The 23,976-nt window shown below is 39.7% G+C and overlaps 1 protein-coding gene across 2 annotated transcripts in view; it reads right to left on the bottom strand.

Annotated features, from left to right (window-relative positions):
* The window catches only part of dok6 (docking protein 6), a 95,851-nt gene that overhangs the window by 5,469 nt on the left and 66,406 nt on the right, over nucleotides 1-23,976 (bottom strand). Inside the window, exon 8 of one of the 2 annotated variants that reach the window (XM_089125665.1) lies at nucleotides 1,962-2,060. The exons of the other annotated variant lie outside the window; for it this stretch is intronic. Coding sequence (XP_088981791.1) covers nucleotides 1,963-2,060 — 98 coding nt within the window. The 3' untranslated portion in view covers nucleotide 1,962. The remainder of the gene's footprint in view (nucleotides 1-1,961; nucleotides 2,061-23,976) is intronic. 2 annotated transcript variants of the gene reach the window in all.

Raw genomic sequence — 23,976 nt, 5'->3', positions numbered from 1 at the left:
GTCGCCCTGCGTCTTCACGAAAGTTGTGGATGTAGCTATTGTTCCCATGAGAGAACATGCCATTTTCGGTCAACAAATCGTGCCTGGAGTTAGGGCCGGGTCTTTCTCACGTTGTCCTGAGACCTCGGTTCGGATATGTGCCCAAGCTTCCTACCACTCTGTTTGTAGATAGTGAACCTGCAAGCGCTGCCCCCAGAGGAGGCAGACCCAGCCCTAGCTTTTCTCTGTTCCGTACGTGCTCTATGTTGTTATGTGGACAGAACGCAAAGCTTTAGGACCTCAGAGCAGCTCTTCGTCTGTTGTGGAGACCAACAGAAGGGGAAGGCCATCTCCAAGCAGAGGTTAGCCCACTGGCTAGTGGATGCTATCGTCCAGACTTATGCGTCCCAGGACGTGCCTTGACCACCTAAGTTGACAGCACACTCCACTAGGAGTGTCGCCTCCTCCTAGGCGCGGGTGCAAGGCGCCTCGCTGGCAGACATCTGCAGAGCTGCGGGCTGAGCGACACCTAACAAGTTCGCTAGGTTTTATAGCTTACGTGTTGAACCTGTTTCCTGCCGTGTACACCAGTAGTGTGAGGAATTAGGTCATGTCGGCTTGCTACACCATTCCCGCCCTATGGGCTGGATACGTGTGCTTTTTGGTCCATTGGTTCCCTAACAAGGGACTAACCTCGTGAGTTCCTCCATCACTCCTCTGGAACCAGGTCTATTACCTCTCGTAAGAGTTCTGTTTAGACTGGGTGGCCTTAACAGTGGTCCCTGCGATGATCAATTTCTTCCACCTTCTAGCTACCCTCCGTGTCTTCCCCACGACAGACCCGTTCTGTCGTCCTTGCTGAATACGCTCCCACCCCTCAGGTTGGGATTACCTCAAGGACTGCTGTATGTTTCACAACCCTACGGGTTAGTACATACGTGTATTCCATTGCCTCCCTTCGGGCGGGCAGGGGCTCCACAGCATTTCCTCCTACAGGCTGGGCATGCTTCCCCAGTGTCATCCAAATCCACTGAGCGGGTCTTGCAGAACAGCCGTGTGATTCTTCTCAGCTAGCTCCTGCCGTAAAGAAACCTAAGAAACTGCTTTGGCGGGAAGCTAAGCTAGAGACGTAAGAGTTCTTGAACGAAAGGGAATGTCTTGGTTAAGTATGGTAACCCTCGTTCACTGAGGAGGGAACGGAGATGCCTCGTCCCGTTGCCATGCTTGCTGTACCCACGCGGAGGACTGGAAACCGTCTGGCTCCTCAGCGTAAAGCATGTGTGTGCACTCGCTTCACCTTTATACCCGCACTGCTAGATGGGGTGCGGAATGCAAGTCCTGCATGCCAATATTCATTGGCTCGTTTTAATTCATTCAAAGGCAATTGGTCTCCCTAGCGTGATCCCAATTCCTTGGAAACTCCTCCCACGAGACATCTCCATTCCCTCCTCAGGGACCGAGGGTTACCATATGTAAAAGGGACGTTAACATTTAATTTATTTTAACCAGCAGAAATATTCTCTTTTTTTATCGTTTTGGTTTTAGTTTTAGTCAACTATGATAGACCTGGCTCTAAACCATGACAATGTCTCCCGTTGCCCATATTCATTGTCATAATTCCTCATGCTTAAAGAGTCTGCATCTTCAACTGTGTGAACTACAGTAGGAGCAGTTTAGTTCCAGCCCTCCTCATCTGAATGGGTTTTCTCGAACACTACAGGCAGGTGTGTCCGAACCTAACCTCTGCATTGAGGGATCCTGTAGCAGAATCGAACACTCTCACTCTGGTACATGATTCACACAACACAGAGGGTGTCCTCTCATCCAGATGTCACACTTTTGATGTAAGCGGATTTACGAGAGCCATATGAACCCAGGGGCAGTTGGAGCACTGCTTGTCCTGCATGCTTGGTAAACATGTTATGCTTCTGCAGCCCCTGCGACCTGCCAACACACACCATTCACATGCGTGTTTTCATCACCTTAGGAAATTGCAGTCAGGGTTCTGGGCCACAGATGATCTGAGCTGCCAGTGAGCTCTACAGGATGGAGGAAATGAAGCAACGGCCAGATAAACAGACCTGGATGACAACACACACACATACACAGCAAACCTCAATATTTGCCATGTCTAGAGTCTACAAGCTGTATCACTTTCTTATAACAAAGGCAATACAGTGTACCTAAACAACCAGGAAACTATATCTTGATCAAATACTGAGTCAAACCATGAGGAAAAATCAGACTGTGACTGTAGTCTGCAGTATGAATCCATTATTCATTTCAACAGACAAAAATACAGCAATATGATATGCAAAAATATTATTTACATGAGCACAATTTTTTTTTACGTGAACTCCATGACAAAAAACAAATATTTTATAGATTATATTTGTATATATTTATATTGTGTAACAATAAAAATTAATTAAACAAATTTCTTAGTATTTTATTTGTCTTTTATGTGAATATTTGTTCATTTTATATTGTATCTTTTCCAAAAATCTCCAAAATGATAGTTTTATTTTCTTCAAATGTTTAGTAAGCCGCATCTTATTTTTCCTCACTAATATTTATATTCGTAAAAAAACAGTAATTTAAAGAGACACTATTGTTGTTAATTGCTATATATAAACAATTGAAAATGTTTTGTTTTTTGTATTTGAAATCAAATGATTTATTTTATTTCAAATACAAAAAAAACAATTTAATGATAAATGATCATTGTTTTTTTTTTTTTTTTAATGAAAAAAAAAAAATCCCAGAGCAGATTTTCAGTAAATGGCAATACATTTTCACTAGCTATTAGTTAACATTTTTATTAGTAAAACTGGTTATTCAATGTGACGGTTCAAAATTAAAATTAACTATTAAAATAATTTATTTTATTTCAGCTTCATTTTCAAATACATTTTTAGCTTTAAGTTGTAGTTAAACTATAGTTACTGAACGGAAACCTTAAAAAATAAAGATGTTATCTTGGCAACTACCTGAAATTAAGTATAAAGTTTGGAAGATTTTAATAAAAATAAAGCAAAATAGCAATACTTAAAAATATAACACATATGCATATAACAAAATGACTAAAAGCAAAACAAAGTTTAAAATGTTAAACTTTTTAAACACCAAACACTAAATGAGAAGGACACAAGACCATCTCCTCTTTATATTTGTCATTAAAGGGGTAACATGCACATAAAATGTGTGGCGATTTATTTTCAAACACTGACATGGTGTTACATGTATTCTAGCTAATGTCATCAACAGAAGTGCTGCTGTGTTTGACTCCTAGATTTTGACTGCAAACAGCCAATTGGCAAACACCATCAGATCCCACTGCAGGGGCTCGGACTAACAACAACCAGAGAAGAAAACAAAGTGACAACCTCTCGATTCTTCTTCCTTAGTTCCTATGACAGAAGCCAAACATGCCTTTCATACCTCACTTGAAACAAGCCAGCCTTTAGAAAAAAGCCATTATACTGCAGATCTGTTGCTCAAAGTTCTGGCCCTGTTTCAGCTTGGTAGGACAAAAAAAAGGAGGAGGAATTATCGTCCGGGATGGTAAACACGCATATTTGTTGTGTGCAAGACAGCTCCTCCAGCGCCAGGGCACCAGGTTGGACCACAGCTGTCACACACACACACACTCTCTCTCTTGCGCATGAGGCTGCAACTATCTAACCTGGTGGGACAAAGATAATTTGTCATTGGCTTGACATTAAAGCAAGAAGGCCACACCAGTCTGACAAGAGAATAAAGAGCAGAAACTTGAGTTGTACTTGCTTTATCCGCAATTCATACTTTGTAATTAGTAATTGCAAGTTTGTATCTTACAATTGTGAGTAATGGTTAGAATTGTGAGATTAAAAAAAATTGCAATTGCGAGAAACAAGAAATAATGTTGTGACTTTTTTTCTCGCAATTCGTCAATCATGCTATCTCACTGCTCAATCTCACAATTTTGATTTTATTTTGCGCAATTCCAACTTTATAACTTGCTATTCTGAGCTTTTTTGTAGAATTGAGAGAGAAATTTGGAACTGTGAGGGGAAAAAAGCAGAAAGAATTTCAGAATTGTGAGCAGGCCCCGATTCGCTAGTTGCACCACAACGGAAATGGAATTTCCGGTTTGTCTATGGTAGGCTGGAACACTTCCGGTCACTGCTTCTGTCAATGGCACTCGCTTACTTAACCGACCGTTCAGCGTAATGTAAAAGAAAAACACGAGTCTTTTTGGTATTAAAACAGGTGTTGTACCGAATTCCGACTCGCTGACAAATCGCACGCCCGTTCGCGTGCGCGCGCCTCTCATTAATACGTGCTGAAGCAAGTTTGAATGCACTTTATTTGCCATATGCGTTTATCGATTGATTTTTTTAACGTTTTAATACCAGAAAAACTTGTGTTTTTCTGGTAGGCTGGAAAAACAGAAAAACTCGTGTTTTTCTCTTACATTACGCTGAACGGTCGGTTAATTAAGCGAGTGCCATTGACGGAAGCAGTGACCGGAAATGTTCCAGCCTACCATAGACAAACCGGACATTCCATTTCCAGTGTGGTGCAACTAGTCTATTGGCCATCTGGTAATTCTGGCACATTCCTGAAGGGCCGGTGTGATTTTCTATTGTTTTAGGCCAAGACACAGATAGTTGCTTGTTCTGAGTCAGTTAACACAGTCAGAGCGTAAAAATACGGGATATTTTTATGGATGGCTGACGCGAAACAGACGTTTCGAAGCTTTGCGAGATCCCGAAGCGCAGATGATTCGAAACACTGATCCGAAGCGTGATTCAAAACACGTACGTCACGTGACTACGGCTAAACAAAGCTTCAAAGTGTTTCATCAGGTGGAGTGCTCCGCCTAATCAGGGTTGAAAGGGTTACAAAAGTGTTTGGGAAGTTTGGGGATCCAGAAGGATGTCCTTACATTGATCTTGTTGTTACACTCAAGGCCCTCAGCGAGAAAGACAACATGAAGCCGACTGTGCGTGCGAAGGCCGACGGTTATGCAGAGGCTCTGTTGAAATACCAAACCACCCTCACTGCCCAGGCGTTTTTACGCATCTTCCAACAAACAACTCCACTTTCCAAGTATTTGCAAACTAGTATAATGGATTTGCTCACGGCCCATCGCATTGTCACAAGCACACAAGACAATCTGAAAAAATATGCAAGGGATTTTAAGGGGGTAAAGACAGCAACAGACGCATTTGTGCAATGGGCCAATGGAGAGTGTGAGACAGACGCAGAGGTGGAACATGCGCTGACCAAAGAAGACAAAAAAGATGCCAGGCGAGTTATGTGATGACACAACCATATCAGATGCTGACAGCAAGTATTAGGTACAAGTGCACAATGTCATTCTGGATACCATCATTGAAAGAATTTCCTAACGTTTTGCTAAAAAACAGAGAACTATACACAGATTTCGCCCTGCTTGATCCCCAGTATTTCAATGACTTGAAATGTAACGGTGTACAGTACCTGCAGGCGCACTCAATGCCCTGAGCGCCAAACTGATCAGACACGATAGCAGAGCAACTCCTGAGGCCTTACAGGGTGAAATACTTAGCCTGGCTATGCACTGGGATAAGCTGAAGGTGTCAGTGCGCGAAGAGTATCTGACCGAGATGAGTACTGAGGATGGAGATGATGAGCAGAGTCCAGATGAAGAATGGGATGTTGTGAACAAAACCTGCCAATCTTGCAGAAAATGTTGTTATTATGTCCTACAAAGGTATAACCTGCTATAAATCAGGTCAATAACTAGTTGGCATGTCTGTTCTTTCTAAGTGGATAGCGTATCAAATTAATGAAACCCTTTGGTTTAAATGTGCCCATGTGAATGCTCTGTTCTGGCAATAAATACTACATCAAGGTCATTTTAAATAGCATTCTGTGCATGCGTCATGTGTACTTAAAGCCTGTCAAACAACATGAGAGCAAGAGGAATAACGCCACCTCTCCCAAAAGTGTTCTGTATGTGTTAGAAAATGAGAAAATAAAGCTTACAAAATGTTTGTCATAAACAAGCTGAAGAATCCACCCAAGATACATTCACTGTCAGGAGCCGCTACTGGGTGCATGTATATATATATACTGTATATGAATGATGTATGAATGAATGAAATCAATTTGACTGGGAAAAACATTTTTCCACTATGTATTTCTATGCATTAGTAAACTCCCATTTTCCTGCTCTGAAAGTTAATTTCCATCAAGCCCAATCTGCTGCTCACATATAACCTGCCATCACCAGACAACCACTCTCCGCAAGGTGATTACAAACTGAAAGGCCAAAGTAAATGAGCCAAACTAATGAAGGCAGAGGAAAAGGTTTTAAGCAAAAGCCTTCATTTTCAAAAATCTATAATTGGGTAGTTGACAAATAAGCCATCATTGATCCATGAATTTTCCCCCCAACTTCTAGATGTCACGGTATATTTTTGTGTTTATATCTTCTAGATGATATACATATTTTAGATTTAATTCATTTATTCATTTGTTTACTCAGTGTATTTAAATAACCATGTGGTGCAACAAATGCATTGTTAAAATGACAAATATTTAATTTCATCTCTCAACTAATATGAGTAATAATGTATAATAAAGAAAATAATAAAATAGTTAGTTGGACTATAGCATGCCACACTTGTCACTAGACTAATTTAATGCCAGCTACCCAGTTATGTATGTAAACTCATTGGCTTTATACGTTGTTTACATGATATATCAGTCAATGGCCAATAGGTGTGGCCATTATCAGAAAAGGAATGAGTAATACTAGTTAACAAGAACAGCTGTAGCTGTTGTCCATTAGAGCAACAGAACAATTGTCTCTGCAAAAGTACACCTACTCATATTTTGCTGAAGGAAAGTTTCAACACACACATATATACATACTGTCGCACAATCTTTGACAGGGAACAGAAGAGGCCCAATCAGTAGAAAAGCAAGGTGCAGCTGGTCAAAGGGACACACACGGGACTGATCAGGCTTATCAAACCACTCCAGAGCGTCCCCAAGACCTGAGCGCAGCATGTGAGCATGTTTATATAATAAGAAAAGCTCTCTCCATTCTAACCTTGTCTGAATCTTCCAGAAAAGCCTCTTTATATTATCACTGCTAGGTTGGAGGTGCTGGGAACGTGCTGTCTGGCAGGGATGCACACAGATTGGGTCTGTTGTGTATTGATTTCAGATTAGCGAGATGGTGAGGAATGCGAAGATGGGCATTTTTGAGTCTGTATATGGACTGGACTCACTCAGCTCCAACCCAGACAACCATGTGCTTAGTGCAGGTGTCCTAGGGAAAGTGTGGAACTAAAGTGTGTGTGTGCATTGCGCATGCGTGTGCATTCCAGGTAAGGGGTATAATGGAAAGTTTGTATAGTATAAGAATCATATCTTCACAAAAACCCAATGTGTGTTTGAGTGTGTGCGTGTCAGGAAATTTGTCATATGAATGTGTGTGCATTTGCTCTCTGCTCACAGTTCATTGTAACTGTGATTATGCTATTCTACAGTATATAATCATGATACATGGGGAGCTTTCTATAGTGGTGTCATTTAAAGCTACACAATAGAATAGTACAGTATGTTATAGTTGACAGTAGCCGTTGACATCCATAGGGGAATAAATGGAAGTAAATGGCTACCGTCAACTGACTGGTTACCAACATTCATCTAAATATCTTTTTTTTAATGTTCAACAGAAGAAAGAAGTTGAGTGATAGTAAATTATGACAGAAAGTATCCCAAAAACTATCCCTTTAACATGCCGCTTTAGTGTCTTTAGCGGGAGAGAGAAGCAATGTGTGAGGTTTGAGTGAAGCAAGTTTGGCTCTAGAATAAAATTAATTAGAGGATATAGTACTGAAAGATCATTACTATAAATGACATTAAACTGTAGAAAAGGTAAAACGGTGTTCCGGTTGAAACTGGAAACGGACCGCTATGAGGATGCCTGATGTATTGCGTATATAGTATGTGACACAGCACAGAAAATAAAAATAACTTTACACCCATGTTTTCATTTTTACAAACTATGTATTTTTTTTTGCAAACATTTTTAGAATTCCAAATTCCATTTTTTTTGCGTTTTCCATTTTAAAGCTTTAATCAAATTTGAATAAATCAAAAAGCAGGTCAAATGAAATGAATTCATACAATTGTTGAAAGTATTGCACAACAGTTTTACAATTTATAAAATGGATGAAAAAGTGTAAAATAATATTTCAATTTTATTATGATTTTTATCATTTTTACATTGAAAAATACATTCTACTACACAATGGTGATATATTTCTGTCATAAATTGGTGGGTTGTAGTGAATACCTGCGAGTTTCTGTGTGTGTATGATGATAGTTTTATTAGATGAAATGGTCAAATGCTGGTGAAGTGACTCAGATCAGCTCTGGAGTTGAAGTTAATTTGTTTTCCACATCGCAAAATCATAGGGCCCTAAGTATGACTCTAAATAGGGCTGTCAATTATTTAAAAAAAAGAAATCTAATTATCATCAAGTACTTGCACATATCAAAATAAGACATTATTATGCCATTATTATTTCACCTAATCTAACGAAGTTAAAGTCATATATAAGAACTGCAAGGTTTTTTTGTGACAGGTTAATTATAATGTCTTGGAAGGAGCAGAAGGAGTGATCCATTTTTAACAGAATAGATACAGTATGACTCATATTATGTGAGTCAGCAAATCCATAGCTACCGACTAAAAATTTATCTTGCCAGTTCGGCCCCCGTTTTCTATCTTTCACCTGAGCTGTGTGAATGTGATGAACTGAATGAACATCAGCACGACATTTTCCATGCATTATTTCTCGTTCACAAAGTGACAAGAAGTCATGTTCTTTCCTGCAAGTTGTGGATATTAGCTGAAGAACTGTAAACAATTAAAGAGCAGATATTCTTCTTACTATTGTGGTTCATACATCAGTATGAGGGAGAACACACATTCTTTCAATGTCTTATACTGCATTACATTATAATAACCTTCATTAATAATATCATCAGATTTTTTTTTTTTTTTGGTTGAACAATGTAAATGTGTTGATGTACTGTAAATTCTAATAGTTACAAATGTCATTAAACTGATTTACACACTACTGTTCAAATGTCTGAGGACAGGTTAACTTTCATTCTACTAAGTAACTGTGCAACTACATGTCAACTAACTGTCATTAGAGTAGTAGACTGTCTGCTTAAAGCTGCAGTAGGTAAGTATGGTCTAGAGACTCCATATTTGCACTCAGGGTTAAGTCTCATGGCCCTCTATCAGAATCCAGAGTTTTCAGAAGATTGGGGAAACTTTTTTTTTCGCCCAAAAAAAAAAAAAAACGTAAGGGGTAACACTGTCGTTTTTTTTTTTTCGGGTCGAATTTTTGACTTTCTATATCTCAGCTCTGGAAGGGTCTAGAGCCTCCATATTTGCACTCAGGTTTAAGTCTTATGGCCCTCTATCAGAATCCAGAGTTTTGAGAAGATTGGGGAAAATTTTTTTTCGCCCCAAAAAAAAAAAAACGTAAGGGGTAACACTGTCGTTTTTTTTTTTCGAGTCGAATTTTTGACTTTCGATATCTCAGCTCTGGAAGGGTCTAGAGCCTCCATATTTGCACTCAGGTTTAAGTCTCATGGCCCTCTATCAGAATCCAGAGTTTTAAGAAGATTGGGGAAACTTAATTTTTCGCCCAAAAAAAAACAAAAACGTAAGGGGTAACACTGTCGTTTTTTTTTTTCGGGTCGAATTTTTGACTTTCTATATCTCAGCTCTGGAAGGGTCTAGAGCCTCCATATTTGCACTCAGGTTTAAGTCTTATGGCCCTCTATCAGAATCCAGAGTTTTGAGAAGATTGGGGAAAAAATTTTTTCGCCCCAAAAAAAAAAAAACGTAAGGGGTAACACTGTCGTTTTTTTTTTTTGGGTCGAATTTTTGACTTTCGATATCTCAGCTCTGGAAGGGTCTAGAGCCTCCATATTTGCACTCAGGTTTAAGTCTCATGGCCCTCTATCAGAATCCAGAGTTTTAAGAAGATTGGGGAAACTTAATTTTTCGCCCAAAAAAAAAAAAACGTAAGGGGTAACACTGTCGTTTTTTTTTTTCGGGTCGAATTTTTGAGTTTCGATATCTCAGCTCTGGAATGGTCTAGAGCCTCCATATTTGCACTCAGGGTTAAGTCTCATGGCCCTCTATCAGAATCCAGAGTTTTCAGAAGATTGGGGAAAAAAAATTTTCGCCCAAAAAAAAAAAAACGTAAGGGGTAACACTGTCGTTTTTTTTTTCGGGTCGAATTTTTGACTTTCGATATCTCAGCTCTGGAAGGGTCTAGAGCCTCCATATTTGCACTCAGGTTTAAGTCTCATGGGCCTCTATCAGAATCCAGACTTTTCAGAAGATTGGGGAAACTTAATTTTTCGCCCAAAAAAAAAAAAAAACGTAAGGGGTAACACTGTCGTTTTTTTTTTTTCGGGTCGAATTTTTGAGTTTCGATATCTCAGCTCTGGAATGGTCTAGAGCCTCCATATTTGCACTCAGGGTTAAGTCTCAAGGCCCTCTATCAGAATCCAGAGTTTTCAGAAGATTGGGGAAACTTTTTTTTCGCCCAAAAAAAAAAAAACGTAAGGGGTAACACTGTCGTTTTTTTTTTCGGGTCGAATTTTTGACTTTCGATATCTCAGCTCTGGAAGGGTCTAGAGCCTCCATATTTGCACTCAGGTTTAAGTCTTATAGCCCTCTATCAGAATCCAGAGTTTTGAGAAGATTGGGGAAACTTTTTTTTCGCCCCCCCAAAAAAAACGTAAGGGGTAACACTGTCGTTTTTTTTTTCGGGTCGAATTTTTGACTTTCGATATCTCAGCTCTGGAAGGGTCTAGAGCCTCCATATTTGCACTCAGGTTTAAGTCTTATGGCCCTCTATAGGAATCCAGAGTTTTGAGAAGATTGGGGAAACTTTTCTTTCGCCCCAAAAAAAAAAAACGTAAGGGGTAACGCTGTCATTTTTTTTTTCGAGTCGAATTTTTGACTTTCGATATCTCAGCTCTGGAAGGGTCTAGAGCCTCCATATTTGCACTCAGGTTTAAGTCTCATGGCCCTCTATCAGAATCCAGAGTTTTAAGAAGATTGGGGAAACTTAATTTTTCGCCCAAAAAAAAAAAAACGTAAGGGGTAACACTGTCGTTTTTTTTTTTTCGGGTCGAATTTTTGAGTTTCGACATCTCAGCTCTGGAATGGTCTAGAGCCTCCATATTTGCACTCAGGGTTAAGTCTCATGGCCCTCTATCAGAATCCAGAGTTTTCAGAAGATTGGGGAAAAAAATTTTTCGCCCAAAAAAAAAAAAACGTAAGGGGTAACACTGTCGTTTTTTTTTTCGGGTCGAATTTTTGGCTTTCGATATCTCAGCTCTGGAAGGGTCTAGAGCCTCCATATTTGCACTCAGGTTTAAGTCTCATGGGCCTCTATCAGAATCCAGAGTTTTCAGAAGATTGGGGAAACTTAATTTTTCGCCCAAAAAAAAAAAAAACGTAAGGGGTAACACTGTCGTTTTTTTTTTTCGGGTCGAATTTTTGAGTTTCGATATCTCAGCTCTGGAATGGTCTAGAGCCTCCATATTTGCACTCAGGGTTAAGTCTCAAGGCCCTCTATCAGAATCCAGAGTTTTCAGAAGATTGGGGAAACTTTTTTTTCGCCCAAAAAAAACAAAACGTAAGGGGTAACACTGTCGTTTTTTTTTTCGGGTCGAATTTTTGACTTTCGATATCTCAGCTCTGGAAGGGTCTAGAGCCTCCATATTTGCACTCAGGTTTAAGTCTTATGGCCCTCTATAGGAATCCAGAGTTTTGAGAAGATTGGGGAAACTTTTCTTTCGCCCCAAAAAAAAAAACGTAAGGGGTAACGCTGTCATTTTTTTTTTCGAGTCGAATTTTTGACTTTCGATATCTCAGCTCTGGAAGGGTCTAGAGCCTCCATATTTGCACTCAGGTTTAAGTCTCATGGCCCTCTATCAGAATCCAGAGTTTTGAGAAGATTGGGGAAACGTAATTTTTCGCCCAAAAAAAAAAAACGTAAGGGGTAACACTGTCGTTTTTTTTTTTCGGGTCGAATTTTTGAGTTTCGATATCTCAGCTCTGGAATGGTCTAGAGCCTCCATATTTGCACTCAGGGTTAAGTCTCATGGCCCTCTATCAGAATCCAGAGTTTTGAGAAGATTGGGGAAACTTTTTTTTCGCCCAAAAAAAAAAAGTCGTAAGGGGTAACACTGTCGTTTTTTTTTTTTGGGTCGAATTTTTGACTTTCGATATCTCAGCTCTGGAAGGGTCTAGAGCCTCCATATTTGCACTCAGGTTTAAGTCTTATGGCCCTCTATCAGAATCCAGAGTTTTGAGAAGATTGGGGAAACTTTTTTTTCGCCCCAAAAAAAAACCGTAAGGGGTAACACTGTCATTTTTTTTTCGGGTCGAATTTTTGACTTTCAATATCTCAGCTCTGGAAGGGTCTAGAGCCTCCATATTTGCACTCAGGTTTAAGTCTTATGGCCCTCTATCAGAATCCAGAGTTTTGAGAAGATTGGGCAAACTTTTTTTTCACCCCCCCAAAAAAAAACGTAAGGGGTAACACTGTCGTTTTTTTTTTCGAGTCGAATTTTTGACTTTCGATATCTCAGCTCTGGAAGGGTCTAGAGCCTCCATATTTGCACTCAGGTTTAAGTCTCATGGCCCTCTATCAGAATCCAGAGTTTTAAGAAGATTGGGGAAACTTAATTTTTCGCCCAAAAAAAAACCCGTAAGGGGTAACACTGTCGTTTTTTTTTTTCGGGTCGAATTTTTGAGTTTCGATATCTCAGCTCTGGAATGGTCTAGAGCCTCCATATTTGCACTCAGGGTTAAGTCTCATGGCCCTCTATCAGAATCCAGAGTTTTCAGAAGATTGGGGAAACTTAATTTTTCGCCCAAAAAAAAAAAATTAAGGGGTAACACTGTCGTTTTTTTTTTTTCGGGTCGAATTTTTGAGTTTCGATATCTCAGCTCTGGAATGGTCTAGAGCCTCCATATTTGCACTCAGGGTTAAGTACCATGGCCCTCTATCAGAATCCAGAGTTTTCAGAAGATTGGAGAAACTTTTTTTTCGCCCCCCTAAAAAAAAACGTAAGGGGTAACACTGTCGTTTTTTTTTCGAGTCGAATTTTTGACTTTCGATATCTCAGCTCTGGAAGGGTCTAGAGCCTCCATATTTGCACTCAGGTTTAAGTCTCATGGCCCTCTATCAGAATCCAGAGTTTTGAGAAGATTGGGGAAACTTAATTTTTCGCCCAAAAAAAAAAAACGTAAGGGGTAACACTGTCTTTTTTTTTTTCAGGTCGAATTTTTGACTTTCGATATCTCAGCTCTGGAAGGGTCTAGAGCCTCCATATTTGCACTCAGGTTAAAGTCTTATGGCCCTCTATCAGAATCCAGAGTTTTGAGAAGATTGGGGAAACTTTTTTTCGCCCCCCAAAAAAAAACGTAAGGGGTAACACTGTCGTTTTTTTTTTTGGGTCGAATTTTTGACTTTCGATATCTCAGCTCTGGAGGGGTCTAGAGCCTTTATATTTGCACTCAGGTTTAAGTCTTATGGCCCTCTATCAGAATCCAGAGTTTTGAGAAGATTGGGGAAACTTTTTTTCGCCTCCCCCCCAAAAAAAAACGTAAGGGGTAACACTGTCGTTTTTTTTTCGAGTCGAATTTTTGACTTTCGAAATCTCAGCTCTGGAAGGGTCTACAGCCTCCATATTTGCACTCAGGTTTAAGTCTCATGGCCCTCTATCAGAATCCAGAGTTTTCAGAAGATTGGGGAAACTTAATTTTTCGCCCAAAAAAAAAAACTTAAGGGGTAACACTGTCGTTTTTTTTTTTTCGGGTCGAATTTTTGAGTTTCGATATCTCAGCTCTGGAATGGTCTAGAGCCTCCATATTTGCACTCAGGGTTAAGTCTCATGGCCCTCTATCAGAATCCAGAGTTTTCAGAAGATTGGGGAAACTTTTTTTTCGCCCAAAAAAAAAAAACGTAAGGGGTAACACTGTCGTTTTTTTTTCGGGTCGAATTTTTGACTTTCGATATCTCAGCTCTGGAAGGGTCTAGAGCCTCCATATTTGCACTCAGGTTTAAGTCTTATGGCCCTCTATCAGAATCCAGAATTTTGAGAAGATTGGGGAAACTTAATTTTTCACGCAAAAAAAAACAAAACGTAAGGGGTAACACTGTCGTTTTTTTTTCGGGTCGAATTTTTGACTTTCGATATCTCAGCTCTGGAAGGGTCTAGAGCCTCCATATTTGCACTCAGGTTAAAGTCTTATGGCCCTCTATCAGAATCCAGTGTTTTGAGAAGATTGGGGAAACTTTTTTTTCGCCCCCCCCAAAAAAAACGTAAGGGGTAACACTGTCGTTTTTTTTTTGGGTCGAATTTTTGACTTTCGATATCTCAGCTCTGGAAGGGTCTAGAGCCTCCATATTTGCACTCAGGTTTAAGTCTTATGGCCCTCTATCAGAATCCAGAGTTTTGAGAAGATTGGGAAAACTTTTTTTTCGCCCCAAAAAAAAACCGTAAGGGGTAACACTGTCGTTTTTTTTTTCGGGTCGAATTTTTGACTTTCGATATCTCAGCTCTGGAAGGGTCTAGAGCCTCCATATTTGCACTCAGGTTTAAGTCTTATGGCCCTCTATCAGAATCCAGAGTTTTGAGAAGATTGGGGAAACTTTTTTTTCGCCCCCCCAAAAAAAACGTAAGGGGTAACACTGTCGTTTTTTTTTTCGAGTCGATTTTTTAACTTTCGATATCTCAGCTCTGGAAGGGCCTAGAGCCTCCATATTTGCACTCAGGTTTAAGTCTCATGGCCCTCTATCAGAATCCAGAGTTTTGAGAAGAGTGGGGAAACTTAATTTTTCGGCCAAAAAAAAAAAACGTAAGGGGTAACACTGTCGTTTTTTTTTTCGGGTCGAATTTTTGACTTTCGATATCTCAGCTCTGGAAGGGTCTAGAGCCTCCATTTTTGCACTCAGGTCTAAGTCTCATGGCCCTCTATCAGAATCCAAAATTTTTAGAAGATTGGGGAAACTTTTTTTTCGCCCAAAAAAAAAAATCGTAAGGGGTAACACTGTCGTTTTTTTGTTCGGGTCGAATTTTTGACTTTCGATATCTCAGCTCTGGAAGGGTCTAGAGCCTCCATATTTGCACTCAGGTTTAAGTCTTATGGCCCTCTATCAGAATCCAGAGTTTTGAGAAGATTGGGGAAACTTTTTTTTCGCCCCAAGAAAAAAAACGTAAGGGGTAACACTGTCGTTTTTTTTTTTAGTCGAATTTTTGACTTTCGATATCTCAGCTCTGGAAGGGTCTAGACTCTAGACCCTTCCAGAGCTGAGATATCGAAAGTCAAAAATTCGACTAAAAAAAAAACGACAGTGTTACCCCTTACGTTTTTTTTCTTGGGGCGAAAAAAAAGTTTCCCCAATCTTCTCAAAACTCTGGATTCTGATAGAGGGCCATAAGACTTAAACCTGAGTGCAAATATGGAGGCTCTAGACTCTAGAGCCTCCATATTTGCACTCAGGTTTAAGTCTTATGGCCCTCTATCAGAATCCAGAGTTTTGAGAAGATTGGGGAAACTTTTTTTTCGCCCCAAGAAAAAAAACGTAAGGGGTAACACTGTCGTTTTTTTTTTTAGGCGAATTTTTGACTTTCGATATCTCAGCTCTGGAAGGGTCTAGAGCCTCCATATTTGCACTCAGGTTTAAGTCTTATGGCCCTCTATCAGAATCCAGAGTTTTGAGAAGATTGGGAAAACTTTTTCTTCGCCCCAAGAAAAAAACGTAAGGGGTAACACTGTCGTTTTTTTTTTCGGGTCGAATTTTTGACTTTCGATATCTCAGCTCTGGAAGGGTCTAGAGCCTCCATATTTGCACTCAGGTTTAAGTCTTATGGCCCTCTATCAGAATCCAGAGTTTTGAGAAGATTGGGGAAACTTTTTTTTCGCCCCCCAAAAAAAAACGTAAGGGGTAATACTGTCGTTTTTTTTTTCGAGTCGAATTTTTGACTTTCGATATCTCAGCTCTGGAAGGGTCTAGAGCCTCCATATTTGCACTCAGGTTTAAGTCTTATGGCCCTCTATCAGAATCCAGAGTTTTGAGAAGATTGGGGAAACTTTTTTTTCGCCCCCCCAAAAAAAACGTAAGGGGTAACACTGTCGTTTTTTTTTTTCGGGTCGAATTTTTGACTTTCGATATCTCAGCTCTGGAAGGGTCTAGAGCCTCCATATTTGCACTCTGGTTTAAGTCTTATGGCCCTCTATCAGAATCCAGAGTTTTGAGAAGATTGGGGAAACTTTTTTTTCACCCCCCCAAAAAAAACGTAAGGGGTAACACTGTCGTTTTTTTTTCAAGTCGAATTTTTAACTTTCGATTTCTCAGCTCTGGAAGGGTCTAGAGCCTCTATACTTGCACTCAGGTTTAAGTCTCATGGCCCTCTATCAGAATCCAGAGTTTTCAGAAGATTGGGGACACTTTTTTTTCGCCCAAAAAAAAAAAAACGTAAGGGGTAACACTGTCGTTTTTTTTTTTCGGGTCGAATTTTTGACTTTCTATATCTCAGCTCTGGAAGGGTCTAGAGCCTCCATATTTGCACTCAGGTTTAAGTCTTATGGCCCTCTATCAGAATCAAGAGTTTTGAGAAGATTGGGGAAAAATTTTTTTCGCCCCAAAAAAAAAAACGTAAGGGGTAACACTGTCGTTTTTTTTTTTCGAGTCGAATTTTTGACTTTCGATATCTCAGCTCTGGAAGGGTCTAGAGCCTCCATATTTGCACTCAGGTTTAAGTCTCATGGCCCTCTATCAGAATCCAGAGTTTTAAGAAGATTGGGGAAACTTAATTTTTCGCCCAAAAAAAAAAAAACGTAAGGGGTAACACTGTCGTTTTTTTTTTTCGGGTCGAATTTTTGAGTTTCGATATCTCAGCTCTGGAATGGTCTAGAGCCTCCATATTTGCACTCAGGGTTAAGTCTCATGGCCCTCTATCAGAATCCAGAGTTTTCCGAAGATTGGGGAAAAAAATTTTTCGCCCAAAAAAAAAAAAAAACGTAAGGGGTAACACTGTCGTTTTTTTTTTCGGGTCGAATTTTTGACTTTCGAAATCTCAGCTCTGGAAGGGTCTAGAGCCTCCATATTTGCACTCAGGTTTAAGTCTCATGGCCCTCTATCAGAATCCAGAGTTTTGAGAAGATTGGGGAAACTTAATTTTTCGCCCAAAAAAAAAAAAAAAAAACGTAAGGGGTAACACTGTCGTTTTTTTTTTCGGGTCGAATTTTTGAGTTTCGATATCTCAGCTCTGGAATGGTCTAGAGCCTCCATATTTGCACTCAGGGTTAAGTCTCAAGGCCCTCTATCAGAATCCAGAGTTTTCAGAAGATTGGGGAAACTTTTTTTTCGCCCAAAAAAAAAAAAACGTAAGGGGTAACACTGTCGTTTTTTTTTCGGGTCGAATTTTTGACTTTCGATATCTCAGCTCTGGAAGGGTCTAGAGCCTCCATATTTGCACTCAGGTTTAAGTCTTATGGCCCTCTATCAGAATCAAGAGTTTTGAGAAGATTGGGGAAAAATTTTTTTCGCCCCAAAAAAAAAAAACGTAAGGGGTAACACTGTCGTTTTTTTTTTTCGAGTCGAATTTTTGACTTTCGATATCTCAGCTCTGGAAGGGTCTAGAGCCTCCATATTTGCACTCAGGTTTAAGTCTCATGGCCCTCTATCAGAATCCAGAGTTTTAAGAAGATTGGGGAAACTTAATTTTTCGCCCAAAAAAAAAAAAAACGTAAGGGGTAACACTGTCGTTTTTTTTTTTCGGGTCGAATTTTTGAGTTTCGATATCTCAGCTCTGGAATGGTCTAGAGCCTCCATATTTGCACTCAGGGTTAAGTCTCATGGCCCTCTATCAGAATCCAGAGTTTTCCGAAGATTGGGGAAAAAAATTTTTCGCCCAAAAAAAAAAAAAAAACGTAAGGGGTAACACTGTCGTTTTTTTTTTCGGGTCGAATTTTTGACTTTCGAAATCTCAGCTCTGGAAGGGTCTAGAGCCTCCATATTTGCACTCAGGTTTAAGTCTCATGGCCCTCTATCAGAATCCAGAGTTTTGAGAAGATTGGGGAAACTTAATTTTTCGCCCAAAAAAAAAAAAAAAAAAAACGTAAGGGGTAACACTGTCGTTTTTTTTTTCGGGTCGAATTTTTGAGTTTCGATATCTCAGCTCTGGAATGGTCTAGAGCCTCCATATTTGCACTCAGGGTTAAGTCTCAAGGCCCTCTATCAGAATCCAGAGTTTTCAGAAGATTGGGGAAACTTTTTTTTCGCCCAAAAAAAAAAAAAACGTAAGGGGTAACACTGTCGTTTTTTTTTCGGGTCGAATTTTTGACTTTCGATATCTCAGCTCTGGAAGGGTCTAGAGCCTCCATATTTGCACTCAGGTTTAAGTCTTATGGCCCTCTATAAGAATCCAGAGTTTTGAGAAGATTGGGGAAACTTTTTTTTCGCCCAAAAAAAAAAAACGTAAGGGGTAACACTGTCGTTTTTTTTTTCGGGTCGAATTTTTGACTTTCGATATCTCAGCTCTGGAAGGGTCTAGAGCCTCCATATTTGCACTCAGGTTTAAGTCTTATAGCCCTCTATCAGAATCCAGAGTTTTGAGAAGATTGGGGAAACTTTTTTTTCGCCCCCCCCAAAAAAACGTAAGGGGTAACACTGTCGTTTTTTTTTTCGGGTCGAATTTTTGACTTTCGATATCTCAGCTCTGGAAGGGTCTAGAGCCTCCATATTTGCACTCAGGTTTAAGTCTTATGGCCCTCTATAGGAATCCAGAGTTTTGAGAAGATTGGGGAAACTTTTTTTTTGCCCCCAAAAAAAAAACGTAAGGGGTAACGCTGTCATTTTTTTTTTCGAGTCGAATTTTTGACTTTCGATATCTCAGCTCTGGAAGGGTCTAGAGCCTCCATATTTGCACTCAGGTTTAAGTCTCATGGCCCTCTATCAGAATCCAGAGTTTTGAGAAGATTGGGGAAACTTAATTTTTCGCCCAAAAAAAAAAACGTAAGGGGTAACACTGTCGTTTTTTTTTTTTGGGTCGAATTTTTGAGTTTCGATATCTCAGCTCTGGAATGGTCTAGAGCCTCCATATTTGCACTCAGGGTTAAGTCTCATGGCCCTCTATCAGAATCCAGAGTTTTGAGAAGATTGGGGAAACTTTTTTTTCGCCCAAAAAAAAAATCGTAAGGGGTAACACTGTCGTTTTTTTTTTCGGGTCGAATTTTTGACTTTCGATATCTCAGCTCTGGAAGGGTCTAGAGCCTCCATATTTGCACTCAGGTTTAAGTCTTATGGCCCTCTATCAGAATCCAGAGTTTTGAGAAGATTGGGGAAACTTTTTTTTCGCCCCCCAAAAAAACGTAAGGGGTAACACTGTCGTTTTTTTTTTTGGGTCGAATTTTTGACTTTCGATATGTCAGCTCTGGAAGGGTCTAGAGCCTCCATATTTACACTCAGGTTTAAGTCTTATGGCCCTCTATCAGAATCCAGAGTTTTGAGAAGATTGGGGAAACTTTTTTTTCGCCCCCCTAAAAAAAAACGTAAGGGGTAACACTGTCGTTTTTTTTTCGAGTCGAATTTTTGACTTTCGATATCTCAGCTCTGGAAGGGTCTAGAGCCTCCATATTTGCACTCAGGTTTAAGTCTCATGGCCCTCTATTAGAATCCAGAGTTTTGAGAAGATTGGGGAAACTTAATTTTTCGCCCAAAAAAAAAAAAACGTAAGGGGTAACACTGTCGTTTTTTTTTTTCAGGTCGAATTTTTGACTTTCGATATCTCAGCTCTGGAAGGGTCTAGAGCCTCCATATTTGCATTCAGGTTAAAGTCTTATGGCCCTCTATCAGAATCCAGAGTTTTGAGAAGATTGGGGAAACTTTTTTTTCGCCCCCCCCCCCCCAAAAAAACGTAAGGGGTAACACTGTCGTTTTTTTTTTTGGGTCGAATTTTTGACTTTCGATATCTCAGCTCTGGAAGGGTGTAGAGCCTCCATATTTGCACTCAGGTTTAAGTCTTATGGCCCTCTATCAGAATCCAGAGTTTTGAGAAGATTGGGGAAACTTTTTTTTCACCCCCCCCAAAAAAAACGTAAGGGGTAACACTGTCGTTTTTTTTTTCAAGTCGAATTTTTAACTTTCGATTTCTCAGCTCTGGAAGGGTCTAGAGCCTCCATATTTACACTCAGGTTTAAGTCTTATGGTCCTCTATCAGAATCCAGAGTTTTGAGAAGATTGGGGAAACTTTTTTTTCGCCCCCCCAAAAAAAACGTAAGGGGTAACACTGTCGTTTTTTTTTTTGGGTCGAATTTTTGACTTTCGATATGTCAGCTCTGGAAGGGTCTAGAGCCTCCATATTTACACTCAGGTTTAAGTCTTATGGCCCTCTATCAGAATCCAGAGTTTTGAGAAGATTGGGGAAACTTTTTTTTCGCCCCCCTAAAAAAAAACGTAAGGGGTAACACTGTCGTTTTTTTTTCGAGTCGAATTTTTGACTTTCGATATCTCAGCTCTGGAAGGGTCTAGAGCCTCCATATTTGCACTCAGGTTTAAGTCTCATGGCCCTCTATTAGAATCCAGAGTTTTGAGAAGATTGGGGAAACTTAATTTTTCGCCCAAAAAAAAAAAAACGTAAGGGGTAACACTGTCGTTTTTTTTTTTCAGGTCGAATTTTTGACTTTCGATATCTCAGCTCTGGAAGGGTCTAGAGCCTCCATATTTGCACTCAGGTTAAAGTCTTATGGCCCTCTATCAGAATCCAGAGTTTTGAGAAGATTGGGGAAACTTTTTTTTCGCCCCCCCCCCAAAAAAAACGTAAGGGGTAACACTGTCGTTTTTTTTTTTGGGTCGAATTTTTGACTTTCGATATCTCAGCTCTGGAAGGGTCTAGAGCCTCCATATTTGCACTCAGGTTTAAGTCTTATGGCCCTCTATCAGAATCCAGAGTTTTGAGAAGATTGGGGAAACTTTTTTTTCACCCCCCCAAAAAAAACGTAAGGGGTAACACTGTCGTTTTTTTTTTCAAGTCGAATTTTTAACTTTCGATTTCTCAGCTCTGGAAGGGTCTAGAGCCTCTATACTTGCACTCAGGTTTAAGTCTCATGGCCCTCTATCAGAATCCAGAGTTTTCAGAAGATTGGGGACACTTTTTTTTTCGCCCAAAAAAAAAAAACGTAAGGGGTAACACTGTCGTTTTTTTTTTTCGGGTCGAATTTTTGACTTTCTATATCTCAGCTCTGGAAGGGTCTAGAGCCTCCATATTTGCACTCAGGTTTAAGTCTTATGGCCCTCTATCAGAATCCAGAGTTTTGAGAAGATTGGGGAAAAAATTTTTTTCGCCCCCCAAAAAAAAAACGTAAGGGGTAACACTGTCGTTTTTTTTTTTCGAGTCGAATTTTTGACTTTCGATATCTCAGCTCTGGAAGGGTCTAGAGCCTCCATATTTTCACTCAGGTTTAAGTCTCATGGCCCTCTATCAGAATCCAGAGTTTTAAGAAGATTGGGGAAACTTAATTTTTCGCCCAAAAAAAAAAAAAAACGTAAGGGGTAACACTGTCGTTTTTTTTTTTTCGGGTCGAATTTTTGAGTTTCGATATCTCAGCTCTGGAATGGTCTAGAGCCTCCATATTTGCACTCAGGGTTAAGTCTCATGGCCCTCTATCAGAATCCAGAGTTTTCAGAAGATTGGGGAAAAAAATTTTTCGCCCAAAAAAAAAAAAAAACGTAAGGGGTAACACTGTCGTTTTTTTTTTTCGGGTCGAATTTTTGACTTTCGATATCTCAGCTCTGAAAGGGTCTAGAGCCTCCATATTTGCACTCAGGTTTAAGTCTTATGGCCCTCTATCAGAATCCAGAGTTTTTAGAAGATTGGGGAAACTTTTTTTTCACCCAAAAAAAAAAAAAACGTAAGGGGTAACACTGTCGTTTTTTTTTTTGGGACGAATTTTTGACTTTCGATATCTCAGCTCTGGAAGGGTCTAGAGCCTCCATATTTGCACTCAGGTTTAAGTCCTATGGCCCTCTATCAGAATCCAGAGTTTTGAGAAGATTGGGGAAACTTTTTTTTCGCCCCCAAAAAAAACCGTAAGGGGTAACACTGTCATTTTTTTTTTCGGGTCGAATTTTTGACTTTCAATATCTCAGCTCTGGAAGGGTCTAGAGCCTCCATATTTGCACTCAGGTTTAAGTCTTATGGCCCTCTATCAGAATCCAGAGTTTTGAGAAGATTGGGCAAACTTTTTTTTCGCCCCCCCAAAAAAAAACGTAAGGGGTAACACTGTCGTTTTTTTTTCGAGTCGAATTTTTGACTTTCGATATCTCAGCTCTGGAAGGGTCTAGAGCCTCCATATTTGCACTCAGGTTTAAGTCTCATGGCCCTCTATCAGAATCCAGAGTTTTAAGAAGATTGGGGAAACTTAATTTTTCGCCCAAAAAAAAAAAACCGTAAGGGGTAACACTGTCGGGTTTTTTTTTCGGGTCGAATTTTTGAGTTTCGATATCTCAGCTCTGGAATGGTCTAGAGCCTCCATATTTGCACTCAGGGTTAAGTCTCATGGCCCTCTATCAGAATCCAGAGTTTTCAGAAGATTGGGGAAAAAACTTTTTCGCCCAAAAAAAAAAAAACGTAAGGGGTAACACTGTCGTTTTTTTTTTTTCGGGTCGAATTTTTGACTTTCGATATCTCAGCTCTGGAAGGGTCTAGAGCCTCCATATTTGCACTCAGGTTTAAGTCTCATGGCCCTCTATCAGAATCCAGAGTTTTGAGAAGATTGGGGAAACTTAATTTTTCGCCCAAAAAAAAAAAAAAACGTAAGGGGTAACACTGTTGTTTTTTTTTCGGGTCGAATTTTTGAGTTTCGATATCTCAGCTCTGGAATGGTCTAGAGCCTCCATATTTGCACTCAGGGTTAAGTCTCAAGGCCCTCTATCAGAATCCAGAGTTTTCAGAAGATTGGGGAAACTTTTTTTTCGCCCAAAAAAAAAAAAACGTAAGGGGTAACACTGTCGTTTTTTTTTCGGGTCGAATTTTTGACTTTCGATATCTCAGCTCTGGAAGGGTCTAGAGCCTCCATATTTGCACTCAGGTTTAAGTCTTATGGCCCTCTATAAGAATCCAGAGTTTTGAGAAGATTGGGGAAACTTTTTTTTCGCCCAAAAAAAAAAAACGTAAGGGGTAACACTGTCGTTTTTTTTTTTTCGGGTCGAATTTTTGAGTTTCGATATCTCAGCTCTGGAATGGTCTAGAGCCTCCATATTTGCACTCAGGGTTAAGTCTCATGGCCCTCTATCAGAATCCAGAGTTTTCAGAAGATTGGGGAAACTTTTTTTTCGCCCAAAAAAAAAAAACATAAGGGGTAACACTGTCGTTTTTTTTTTTTCGGGTCGAATTTTTGACTTTCGATATCTCAGCTCTGGAAGGGTCTAGAGCCTCCATATTTGCACTCAGGTTTAAGTCTCATGGCCCTCTATCAGAATCCAGAGTTTTAAGAAGATTGGGGAAACTTAATTTTTCGCCCAAAAAAAAAAAAACCGTAAGGGGTAACACTGTCGTTTTTTTTTTTTCGGGTCGAATTTTTGAGTTTCGATATCTCAGCTCTGGAATGGTCTAGAGCCTCCATATTTGCACTCAGGTTTAAGTCTTATAGCCCTCTATCAGAATCCAGAGTTTTCAGAAGATTGGGGAAACTTTTTTTTCGCCCCCCCAAAAAAAACGTAAGGGGTAACGCTGTCATTTTTTTTTTCGAGTCGAATTTTTGACTTTCGATATCTCAGCTCTGGAAGGGTCTAGAGCCTCCATATTTGCACTCAGGTTTAAGTCTCATGGCCCTCTATCAGAATCCAGAGTTTTGAGAAGATTGGGGAAACTTAATTTTTCGCCCAAAAAAAA

This window comes from Pimephales promelas, chromosome 22, assembly GCF_988280905.1.
Source record: "Pimephales promelas chromosome 22, fPimPro1.hap1.1, whole genome shotgun sequence".
In the NCBI taxonomy this organism is placed as follows: domain Eukaryota; kingdom Metazoa; phylum Chordata; class Actinopteri; order Cypriniformes; family Leuciscidae; genus Pimephales; species Pimephales promelas.
The sequence above is the reverse complement of the archived record's forward strand: the minus strand, read 5'-3'. Positions and strand labels throughout refer to the sequence as shown.